Here is a 12,614-nt window from a genome sequence, read left to right as displayed (position 1 = left end):
CAAAAGCCTGCTCTGTCCCCAGCATGAAAGGCTGGAAGCAGCAGTGAGCAGCCCCCAACCAAACAACTAATATCCTCGGCCCTTGCCTTGGGTGGGACAACTCAGAAGAGTGTTTTAAAGCAGTTCCCAGTTGCTCACAGTGACATGTGGTTTGATAACCCACCCCTTAAATGCTGTCCTCCCTTTCCTGTATCACTTTCCCACTTCCTACACCACTTCCACTCAGATCCCTGTCTGCTTTTCAGCCCAACCATTTCAAGAACTGTAAGTTTACACTCTTTCAAGAATGTGAAGATCTATCTGGCTTGGCCATAATTATTGTCAGTCAGGAGAACTTGGGCTCTGAGGTCAACTGACCTAGGTTCAAATCCTGGTACTGCCACCCACCATGTATATAACCCTAAGCCACCTACGTGACTTCTTCAACCTTTCATTTCCACTTCTCTACAATGGGTTTCCCTGTGGACTGAATGATGTGACGCTGAACTCTCCAAGCACTCATATAACATCTGTGGAAACTACAGCACCCACAGTATTTTACCATCTACTATTTTATCAACATAACTTGACTGTTTCAAGAGACTCTTGAATAAGATAAAAGTTGTGAATAACTTTTGTTGAGTCCAAAAACTTCCTACAAAACCCACCAGCTTTTCAACAGAAAGTATCAAAGGACATACCCCCAAGGACTCTTTGAGTCTCTCTCCTCAAAATCCTCATCTGGCTCTACTCACCCATTCTGAACTGTGAGGTTTACCCAATCCTAACCAAGACCTGTGGGCTTCCCTGGTGCCTCAGTGGTAAAGAATCCACCAGACAATATGGGTCCAACCCCTGGTCTAGAACATCTTCTGGAGAAGGAAATGGCAACCCACTGCAGTATTCTTGCCTGGGAAATCCCTTGAACAGAGAAGCCTGGAAGGCTACAGTGCATGGGGATGCAAAAGAGTCAGACACAAATTAGTGACTAAACAACAACCAAGACCTGCACTGAAAGAACTGACTAAAACCAAAATGGTAATCTTAACACACAAATCAGCCTAGTCCCTCTGGCTGAGAGACTACTTTGCTGCTACAGGTAATGTTTCCAGTTCCTTTCAATAAGCAAAATAAGTTCAGTGTGGTTTTCTCAACAGGCAGATGGTGCCAGTGTTCTACATTCCTCAGATGAGTGTCATAGTGGCATTTTTCTCTTAGGATTTCCCCATCATTCTCCAATTTACATACAATTTAAGAAAGGATGAAACTGAACTACTCTTTAAAATTTCCAACAAACGGTAGTCAAGATTTCTTCACATATTTCCGGGGTGTGTTTTGCCTTTCTTGCTCTTAAGAAGTTTGGACAGATAGCTCTCCAGAAAATGCCTGAAAAGTGAGGAAAAGTTGTACCAAAATATATCAAATGCATGGTTGAAAATTAATAAGCCTTTTTGCCGAAGTTTTCAGTGTTCTGTGCCTGTGTGTGTGTTGGACTTCTACACAGAGATGCTGCTATTGACTTAGCATCAGAGAAGTGATGGTTTAGGCCAGGAACTGTGAAAAGTTAAAACACATTTCATTCACACCTTATCTGACCCAGGTTCTTTTATAACCAACACTTGGCATCTGCAAGAAGGTTCGTGTAAGTTACTGTTTGTTGCTGTTGTTAAGTGGCTAAGTCATGTCTGACTCTTTGTAACCCCTGCAGCACACCAGGCCTCCCTGTCCCTCACTATCTCCTTTGACCAAGGTCATGTCCATTGAAATAGTGATGCCATCCAACCATCTCATCCTCTGTCGCTCTCTTCTCTGTTACTGTTACCAAGCAGTAAAATTAGCTGGTCTCTGTGATACTCTTTTATACGATCACAATGCCTGCTTCATTAGTCCAAACTCTCCTACACACCGAAGCTGAGATAACCATGTTGGGTTGGTCCTGAACAGACTGACTGAAATAAATATGGCTTCAGCAATGGAAAAACCGTACTAGGCATCCCATGTAGACTCCTGGCTACCACTCTCTTTAGTCAATAAATCATAACTATAAATCAAATTTCCTTTAGAAAATCTTCTGGTATAAATAACCTTTTCTGACTATGGGCAGTGAGTCTTTTCAATAATATTTTTAATTTTAAAATCTCACACTTACCAAAAAAAAAAAAAGACTCAGACCAATCATCCAGATTTTCCAATTGCTAGCATCTTGCCACATTTGCTTTCTCACTCTCTGTGTGTATGTGTGTCTGTGAGTGTGTGTGTGTACCCACATACATGTAAGTTAATTTTTTAAGCACTGAGAGTAAGTTTCAGCCATCATGTCCCTTTAACCCTTTAGTGTGCATCTCCTAAGAACAAATATATTCACTTACATGATCTTAATAAAATTATTAAAATCAGGAAATTGAATACTGATATAACAAATGATATTATCTATGACCTTATTCAAGTTTTTCCAGTTAAAAAAGTCTCTTTTTAGCTTACACTGCCTAGAATTCAAGTACACCATTTTTTTTTTTTAAATAATGACCTAAAGATTCTTCCAAAGAATATAGCGTGAGCACTATTCATCTCTACATAAAGATAAAGCTTTATCTCTAGGGTCACAATCAAAAGCATCTTTTCTTATAAGTTAGCACTCAATAAAAATGTAGTTTTCTCTGCTTGCCAAAACTCAGCGAACAAGGGCCCTCTCTCCTTATGAAGAACAATAAGCTAATTTACAGAACTTTGGGCAAGTCTCTTGAACTCCTGGAAACTAAGAGGTGTACAAAAATCTAAAATTCTTATCAACTTATTTATCCTCTGTCTTCATATTGGCAAGAAAGAATCAATATAACACTAATAATTCAAACTCTAAGAGAAGTACTTATTTAAGAGCTAAGAATCAAATTAGCAACAAACAACATCCTAATAATTATGTGGACTGGATACATCTACTGGAACTTAGAATAAGATTATTCTCATCTGTCAGCCTGGCATATTACATAAAGTTTAAATACTGCTCTAACAGAAAGAAAAGCGAGAGTTTATTCAACAATAGTAAGATCTATAACAAATCACAAAATCGTTACACTCACATTAAACCTAACACAGTATGTCTTATCTCTTAAAAAGAAAAAAAAAGCATAAAAAATTATAAAATACTAAGGTCCTCTGTTTTAAAAATGCTCTTCTATCTATCTATGCATCTATACCACTATCTTAAGAAGGATGTACATACAAAGGTGTTAATAGGAAAAGTCATTTCTGGCTGATAAAATTATCGAATTTTACCTTTTATTTACCTAAATTTTCTATTTTACATGATAAATATGCATAACATCTAAATGAAAAGTACTTTGGAAAACCTTGTACTTTAGAACAAAAGCAATAAATCTTTCATAAAAAGAAAAAATGAGAAAATTTTTGCAAAAAATCAAAGAAATAAAGACAGGAACACTTCAATATACAAGGAATAAGTATGATTCTAGAAGGTTGATTCATGGTCTGAAATGGACAAGAGGTAAAAAAAATGCAGATATGTTCCAACGATTATTATGCTTGTCAAAAATAACAGTATTAAAGAATTTCACAGTTGGAAAAGATCTGAACAAAGTCACTGAGTGCTGTGCCCCATCTTCCTTCCAACTGATGTCTGAATATTAAGGAAAATAAAAATTGGACCAGACAAAGACCACTAATCTCTGAAGTGCTTTGATTCCACCAAAGGCATTTGGTTGTAATGGAGGAAGTCGAAATTACTTCCTGCATTGTGGGAAGGATAAGAGAAGGCAGAGATAAGAAGAAGGGCTCAGAAAAAGGAGACATCAGAGAGCAAACTTAGGGAACAAGTGATGGAGGAATGTCTTAGAGGAGGTGGATGAATTTGTCTTAAGAAAGAATATGTCTTTAGAAATGTCTTAAGAAATATATCTTTCTCTTACAATTAACAGGAAAGAAGAGGTCAGAAAGAACACTTAAAATGGAAAGGAAGATCTGGAGACAGGTCAGATGACCTGCCTTGGTGAGCTGGGAGACAAGGTATTCATTCAAAGTGAGGAAATAAACATGGATAAATGGGTTGGAAATACAACAAGGAGTGAAAAGGAGACTGTGTCTCGGTGATGAGTGCCCAGTTCAGTTCAGTTCAGTTGCTCAGTCGTGTCTGACTCTGTAACCCCAGGAATCGCAGCACGCCAGGCCTCCCTGTTCATCACCAACTCCCAGAGTTCACTCAAACTCATGTCCATCGAGTCGGTGATGCCATCCAGCCATCTCATCCTCTGTCGACCCCTTCTCCTCCTGCCCCCAATCCCTCCCAGCATCAGAGTCTTTTCCAATGAGTCAACTCTTCGCATGAGGTGGCCAAGGTATTGGAGTTTCAGCTTCAGCATCAGTCTTTCCAATGAACACCCAGGATTCATCTCCTTTAGGATGGACTGGTTGGATCTCCTTGCAGTCCAAGGGACTCTCAAGACTCTTCTCCAACACCACAGTTCAAAAGCATCAATTCTTTGGCGCTCAGCTTTCTTCACAGTCCAACTCTCACATGCATACATGACCACTGGAAAAACCATAGCCTTGACTAAACGGATCTTTGTTGGCAAAGTAATGTCTCTGCTTTTCAATATGCTATCTAGGTTGGTCATAACTTTCCTTCCAAGGAGTAAGCGTCTTTTAATTTCACGGCTGCAATCACCATCTGAAGTGCTTTTGGAGCCCCCCAAAATAAAAGTCTGACACTGTTTCCACTGTTTCCCCATCTATTTCCCATGAAGTGATGGGACCAGATGCCATGATCTTCGTTTTTGGAATGCTGAGCTTTAAGCCAACTTTTTCACTCTCCTCTTTCACTCTCATCAAGAGGCTTTTTAATTCCTCTTCACTTTCTGCCACAAGGGTGGTGTCATCTGCATATCTGAGGTTATTGAGTGCCCAGTTGAAGCCAATTAAATGAACTTTCAAATGAACTAATTAGGCCAGGCTTATAACTTTCTAAAGTTCAGAACAGAAGTAGAGAAAAAAAAGATAAACTGTGGAATTTACTCCTATGATACAGCTTAAGAATTAGAATGAAGGAATTGGGGACTATGAAAGCATTTCTGAAATATTCAGTCCTAGAAGCTCAAGTTTTCCAGTATTACTGAAGAAAATTCAGTTGATTTGATCTTTATAAAACTAGAAATAATAACCATATATTTATCAAAGACTCTTATTACATTTATTATCTCATTTCACCTTCCCAAAAGATCTGAGATAGAAGGTATTTATATATCCTTTTTATAGCGATGGAAACAGACTTCAAAGATGGTCTCCCAAATCAGCCAGCAGATCCCGACTCGAAGCCGGTCCTTTCGGCTGCACCACCGGTGCTTCCCTTGCTCACTTCCTCCTTAACAATCTCCAGTGGACTCAGCTGCCCAGTGGCCTGCCCTGTATCAAACCAAACACCACTTCACTCACACCGTCCCCTTAGCTTTAGTTTGTAGGTTGTATATAAGGAACAGACTCAATCTTTCAAACTTAAAAATCTTAATCTGACAAAATAAAAGGGCAAATGAAAAGAAAGACTTATTCATACTTGAGAAAGGAGTAACAGACACTGACTGCTTTCTCAAGGTCACCCAGGCAATCCTTATATTCAGTCTCTAGAACTAAGCTTCCAAAGTTTGCAAGTAAAAGTCAGTAATTTTTTTCCTTGTGAGAGCTGCAATTAGAAACAACCCAAATGTCCATCAACTAATAAAAGAAGAAATTAAATACAAATCCATACAATGGAATATTATGGAAATAAAAAGGAATATAGTACTGAAACTTCATACAAAATGGATGAACCTTGCAGCCAATATGCTAAGTAAAAGAAGCCAAGTTACAGAAGACCACATGTTATATGATCCCATATATATGAAACGTCCAGACAAGGTGAACCCACAAAGACAGAGAGTAGATCAGTGATTGGCAGGAGAGTTGGGAGGATATAGAAAGTGATGGCTTAACGGGGATGAGGTTTCTTTTGGAGGGCAATGAAAACACTCTAAAATTGTGGTGATGGTGGTGTAGTTCTGGAAACACTAAAAACCACTGACTGTCACTTAAATGAGTGACCTGTATAGTATGTAAATTTTATCTCAATAAAGTTGGTAAAAATTTGCAATTAGCAGGTAGATTCACTGGTCATGGTGTATGGGTGAATGTGTAAACATACATACATGCATTAAATTATAGAAAACTATAAGAGCTTACTTTAAAAAAAAATTTAAATGGTTTAATAATCCTCTCACAGTTCAAACATGAATAAGTTTGTCTGAGACCAAGACTGCCAATAAACTCATCCTGTTTCCCACACTTTCACCAGTAGATAAAAATCCACCTGGCTGCCATATGTCTCCCCTTTCACTCTCCTCCATTCGCCCCACTACAAATTTATAAAAATGTCCCATTTCATCCTGGCATTCCAGAATTTTCAAGGATCTCATGACTATGCTTAAAAACTCACTCTTCTTTCCAAGGACTCTGTTTCTCTTCCATTTCTACCCTGTATTCTGGTAAGTTTTGTGTTTAAAAACAAACAATACCTACTGCCCCAGAACTGTCCATCAGTCCAGGTCTTGGAAAAACTCAGGCTACCATGTGTTCTGCCCTTACCCAACTCAGGATACAATGTTTCTGACCCTGAAATGCTCAGGGAAAAATGAGAAGATTCTCCGTTCCTAATACTTGATTCTAAATAACCTGAAGCTGTTTCCCAAGAGCTCTAAGAAAATAGAGGATCTTTGGGAATACTCTTCTTATAAAAATTTTCTTCTTAATTTGGTATTTTAGATGAGACAGAATCTACCGTTCTAGAGTACTGTTAACAATTTTTATATGAACAAATAGCAAAGATCAAATAATTTCCAAGACACATTCACAGTGTCACGTTGCTATTAGCATTTCAGATTAGTAGGATTCATTCAAAAGGCAACACCTACCACTGTCAAAATGATGTGAAAGATATTAGAAACAAAAGTTTTCTATAGGAAGAGCTCTACCACAGCTTCAGGTGTATAAGAAACACTGAGGAAAATGTAGAAATCCAATAGAAACTGAAACGTTTGATCAGTTACGGCACAGAAACCCAAGAGAATGCTGCACCCAACCTGAACACAAAATGGTAACAATACACAGCTTAACGCTATGTCATCTTTCAAAATCACATCATCATCTTAAATTGTCTTTTAAACAATCACTTGGAAAAATGACTCACCTTCAAATCTCTCATTTTTGAAGGTTTCCCATCCATTATATTTGCTCAATTAAATTCTTTTCTTTTTGTCTTTCTTGTCATCTCTACTTTCTAGTATAGTTTCTTTATCTCCTTCACCCACTCTCTTGATAAAAATTTTACTGTCTATCAGGCCTTCTTTTCTAACTTTAGGAAAAATATCTCTATAAAGGCTACATTTACAGCAACATAGATGGACCTAGAGATTATCATACTGGGTGAAGTAAGTCAGACAAAGACAAATACCACATGATATTGCTTATATGTATAATCTTAAAAAAGCATAAAAATGAACTTATCTACAAAAGAGAAGAAGTTACAGATTTAGAAAATAAACATATGGTTACCAGGGGGTAAGGGAGGGGGGATAAATTAGGAAGATAGGGACTAACATATACATATTACAATATACAAAAGAGATAACTAATAAGGACCTACTGTATAGCACAGAGAATTTTACTCAATACTGTGTAATGGCCAATGTGGGAAAAGAATCTAAAAAAGAGTGGATATATGTATATGTGTAACCAATTCACTTTGCTGTACAGCAGAAACTAATACAACATTGTAAATCAACTATATTTCAATAAAAATTAAAATTTTTTTATCTCTGGGCTTTCTATTTTGTTCCATTGATCTATATTTCTGTCTTTGTGCCAGTACCATACTGTCTTGATGGCTGTGGCTTTGTAGTAGAGCCTGAAGTCAGGCAGGTTGATTCCTCCAGTTCCATTCTTCTTTTTTAAGATAGCTTTGGCTATTTGAGGTTTTTTGTATTTCCAACAAATTGTGAAATTATTTGTTCTAGCTCTGTGAAGAATACCATTGGTAGCTTGATAGGGATTGCATTGAATCTATAAATTGCTTTGGGTAATATACTCATTTTCACTCTATTGATTCTTCCAATCCATGAACATGGTATATTTCTCCATCTATTAGTGTCCTCTTTGATTTCTTTCACCAGTGTTTTATAGTTTTCTATATATAGGTCTTTAGTTTCTTTAGGTAGATATATTCCTAAGTATTTTATTCTTTTTGTTGCAATGGTGAATGGAATTGATTCCTTAATTTCTCTTTCTATTTTCTCATTATTAGTGTATAGGAATGCAAGGGATTTCTGTGTGTTGATTTTATATCCTGCAACTTTACTACAATCATTGATTAGTTCTAGTAATTTTCTGGGGGAGTCTTTAGGGTTTTCTATGTAGAGGATCATGTCATCTGCAAACAGTGCGAGTTTTACTTCTTCTTTTCCAATTTGGATTCCTTTTATTTCTTTTTCTGCTCTGACTGCTGTGGCCAAAACTTCCAATTAAAAAAGAAAAGGCTACAGAGCAGAAAACAAAGTCCCCTGTGATTGCAATACACACCCTCCACATCCTGCCCTCCTCCCTTTGTGAACCTTACAAAGTGGCAGGAGACGATGGGAGGAGAGGAGGAACAGTGTCAGGCCTCAGAGCTATTTTCTGGTTAATTTTGCCTGTCTCTTAGCATGCACAGGAAACAGAAATCTAAAATAATCAACTACTGCAAGTTTCTTACCTTTTGAATGAATCTGATTCTGATGAAGAAAGAGCTTCCTCTTGAATATCAGTACAACTGAAAGAATCATCTTGTCTGTCACGCTCTACTTTCCCTGGGAAGTCCAGCTTTGATTGACGGAAGTGGTTTGTTTCTACCAAGGGTGTATCTGATGATTTAATTTTATTATCTTCCTGTCCTACAAAAGAAAAAGGAAAGAAGGAAAAAAAAGAAATATTTAAGAGTACCTTAAAATTTATAACCTCTGTGTATTTATTATTTCCACTACATTTAATATTGCTATTTGTACTTGGTAATATAGAAGTTTATGTAACATTGACTCCAAAACTCTAGTTTTGGAGCCAGAGAATAAAGAATAAGCACTACACTTGTGCCATTTGCTTACACTGTCCACCCATGTATTTCCAGATTCATTAATTCAAAAATAAAATTTTCTTTGAAATCAAGAGCGGGGAAAAACTTATAATTCTAATGAGGCTTTTATTTACAGTGAAAGTGAAGTCACTTAGTCGTGTCCGACTCTTTGTGACCCCGTGGACTGTAGCCTACCAGGCTCCTCCATCCGTGGGATTCTCCTGTCAAGAATACTGGAGTGGGTTGCCATTTCCTTCTCCAGGAGATCTTCCCAACCCAGGGATCGAACCCGGGTCTCCTGCATTGCAGGCAGACGCTTTACCATCTGAGCCACCAGGGAAGCTCAAGAATTCCTGCATATTTCATAGATCAGAGAATAGTGATAAACATAAAAAAAATTGCAAAAAAGTATTAAAGATTCAATTAATAAGACAACTACAATCTTTGTCACTGACTGCTGTATGGTAGTGAATCTTTCTGGTCATTTTCCTAAATCTGTTACACAGAATCTACTATTCACTGGTGAAAAGAAAAACTAATCAGACATAACCAAGGTATCTATTTGATCCAGACACATCACATTTCTACTCATCCCTTGTCATATTCTCACTTTCTGAGGTCTCTTATTGCAGATCAAGGCCCAGGACAGATGAGGGGATGCAGACAGTGTTTGCCAGAATGTGACCTGCAGGTGTGACCAAAGGTCTGCAAATATGAAGGCAGAAAGTTATCTCCGTGCAGGAGTCGTAAGTGTGCAGACCCTCCCTCGCCATGCGTGGCAGGGCTGTGCTGGGACTTCAGCTGTGCTGACTTTAAGGTCAGGGACTGAGTAAGCACCTGACCCCCTTGACATGTGCCATGAGGACAGAATCTCCTTTCGCATGTTTGCTCACAGGGAAGCAGAGCTTTTACACACCACTCATGCACTTGTGGAGACAAGTGACCTTTCACAAAGGACACCAACAAGAACTGTCAAGGTTTTGTGGAAAAATTACAGAAAAGGAGTAAGACATATTCTTCAAACAAACAAACCTTCCCAACTTCATATGATCAAGATTTTTCCAGAAATAAGTATAAGTTCTTGTTACCCTGGAGAACAGCATATATCACACAAGAGTATAATTCCTAAAACTAAGCTCCTGATGTTGTCTGGCTTTCACTAAGCCTGCTCATTACCAATACAAGCCATATCCTCTAACGTTTATCTGGGAAATGGAAATGAGCAGCTAACTAAGACAGGATCTCTAGGATCTTCTCTTGCAAACAGACACCTACGACCAGGTTAAAAGGACACAATGACCCACTGAACCCAGGTGACTCTATCACTCAACTTTCTGGGCGAATACAATCAAGTTGGTAATCCAGGGAGAAGGAATTTAACATGAGTATCTTTTATTTTTACACCTGATTTATATTCTTCTCTTCTTTCACTTAAAGAAAATTTTAATTAACGTATGTATTTTTGGCTGTGCTGGGTCTTTGTTGCTGTGCAGGCTTTTCTCTAGTCCTAGCACACACAGGCTTCTCTTTGCAGTGGGTTCTCTTGTTGCAGAGCATGGGCTCTAGAGCATGCAGGTTTCAGCACCTGTGGCTCCCGGGCTCTAGAGCACAGGCTCAATAGTTGTGGCACACGGTCTTCACTGCACCTTGGCATGTGGGATCTTCCTGGACCGGGAATGGAATCCGTATCTCCTGCACTGGCAGGCGGATTCTTTACCCCTGAGCCACCAGGGAAGCCCCTTCCACTCCTACGTAAGCTTCCACAGGATAAATTTCCTCTTGCGGACAAGTATTGTTCAACAAGCATGGGCAGTGAAAGTCAGTTATCCTTCTTATCTGTCCATGGATCTCAGGAGAGAACTCCAAATAAAGCTGAACACATGAGGCCCCAACATTAAACTTCTCCAAAGACATGCATCAAAAACAGATGAAGGTTTTACTTAAGAAGACACATACTAGTAAGTCCAAAGTAAAGTCCTTTGATTTTATTTTTTTATATTAAAAATAGTAAAATTCAATATACTTCTGTTTTTAATTAAAGTCTCTTACCCACACATACAGAGGACAGTTTTTCTGTAGATTCATCTCCTTTTGTTGCTTTTCTTTTGGACATTCCAACAGTCTTTTTGTATCCTTTTTTGGCTTGATCCACCAGAAGATGAAATTCATTCTGATGTTTTTTACCTGAATTCAAAAGAGGTCAGTAAATCAGGACTATAAAAGGTACACGTACGTCTACAATCGACAAAGTGAACATCAAGAATATAATCAGTTCAGTTCAGTTCAGTCACTCAGTTGTGTCCGACTCTTCGTGACCCCATGAATCGCAGCACGCCAGGCCTCCCTGTCCATCACCAACTCCCGGAGTTCACCCAGACTCACGTCCATCGAGTCAGCGATGCCATCCAGCCATCTCATCCTCTGGCGTCCCCTTCTCCTCTGGCCCCCAATCCCTCCCAGCATCAGAGTCTTTTCCAATGAGTCAACTCTTCGCATGAGGTGGCCAAAGTACTGGAGTTTCAGCTCCAGCATCATTCCTTCCAAAGAAATCCCAGGGCTGATCTCCTTCAGAATGGACTGGTTGGATCTCCTTGCAGTCCAAGGGACTCTCGAGAGTCTTCTCCAACACCACAGTTCAAAAGCATCAATTCTTCAGCGCTCAGCCTTCTTCACAGTTCAACTCTCACATGCATACATGACCACAGGAAAAACCATAGCCTTGACTAGACGAACCTTTGTTGGCAAAGTAACGTCTCTGCTTTTCAATATGCTATCTAGGTTGGTCATAACTTTCCTTCCAAGGAGTCAGTGTCTTTTAATTTCATGGCTGCAGTCACCATCTGCAGTGATTTTGGAGCCCCCACAAATAAAGTCGGACACTGTTTCCCCATCTATTTCCCATGAAGTGGTGGGACCGGATGCCATGATCTTCGTTTTCTGAATGTTGAGCTTCAAGCCAACTTTTTCACTCTCCACTTACACTTTCATCAAGAGGCTTTTTAGTTCCTCTTCACTTTCTGCCATAAGGGTAGTGTCATCTGCATATCTGAGGTTTTTGATATTTCTCCCAGCAATCTTGATTTCAGCTTGTGCTTCTTCCAGTCCAGCGTTTCTCATGATGTACTCTGCATAGAAGTTAAATAAGCAGGGTGACAATATTTAGCCTTGACGTACTCCTTTTCCTATTTGGAACCAGTCTGTTGTTCCATGTCGAATTCTAATTGTTGCTTCCTGACCTGCATACAGATTTCTCAAGAGGCAGGTCAGGTGGTCTGGTATTCCCATCTCTTTCAGAATTTCCCACAGTTTATTGTGATCCACACAGTCAAAGGCTTTGGCATAGTCAATAAAGCAGAAATAGATGTTTTTCTGGAACTCTCTTGCTTTTTCCATGATCCAGCGGATGTTGGCAATTTGATCTCTGGTTCCTCTGCCTTTTCTAAAACCAGCTTGAACATCAGGAAGTTCACGGTTCACATATTGCTGAAGCCTGGCT

The 12,614-nt window shown here is 38.9% G+C and overlaps 1 protein-coding gene and 1 non-coding gene across 6 annotated transcripts in view; both read right to left on the bottom strand.

The window, feature by feature from the left end:
- The window catches only part of RAD18 (RAD18 E3 ubiquitin protein ligase), a 110,869-nt gene that overhangs the window by 32,786 nt on the left and 65,469 nt on the right, over window positions 1-12,614 (bottom strand). For 4 of the 5 annotated variants that reach the window (XM_006070763.4, XM_006070764.4, XM_006070765.4 and 1 more), the window contains exons 10-11: window positions 11,168-11,302; window positions 8,765-8,942 (exon numbers count right to left, since the gene is read on the bottom strand). In XM_006070763.4, the coding sequence (XP_006070825.3) occupies window positions 8,765-8,942; window positions 11,168-11,302 (313 nt within the window). The remainder of the gene's footprint in view (window positions 1-8,764; window positions 8,943-11,167; window positions 11,303-12,614) is intronic. The other variant, XM_006070766.4, reaches the window with a different exon arrangement.
- TRNAC-GCA lies at window positions 9,387-9,458 on the bottom strand. Its single transcript has one exon. It is a non-coding gene; the product is annotated as a tRNA-Cys (tRNA).

This window comes from Bubalus bubalis, chromosome 21 (assembly GCF_019923935.1).
Source record: "Bubalus bubalis isolate 160015118507 breed Murrah chromosome 21, NDDB_SH_1, whole genome shotgun sequence".
Classification (NCBI taxonomy): Eukaryota; Metazoa; Chordata; class Mammalia; order Artiodactyla; family Bovidae; genus Bubalus; species Bubalus bubalis.
This window is presented reverse-complemented; position numbering and strand designations above follow the sequence as displayed.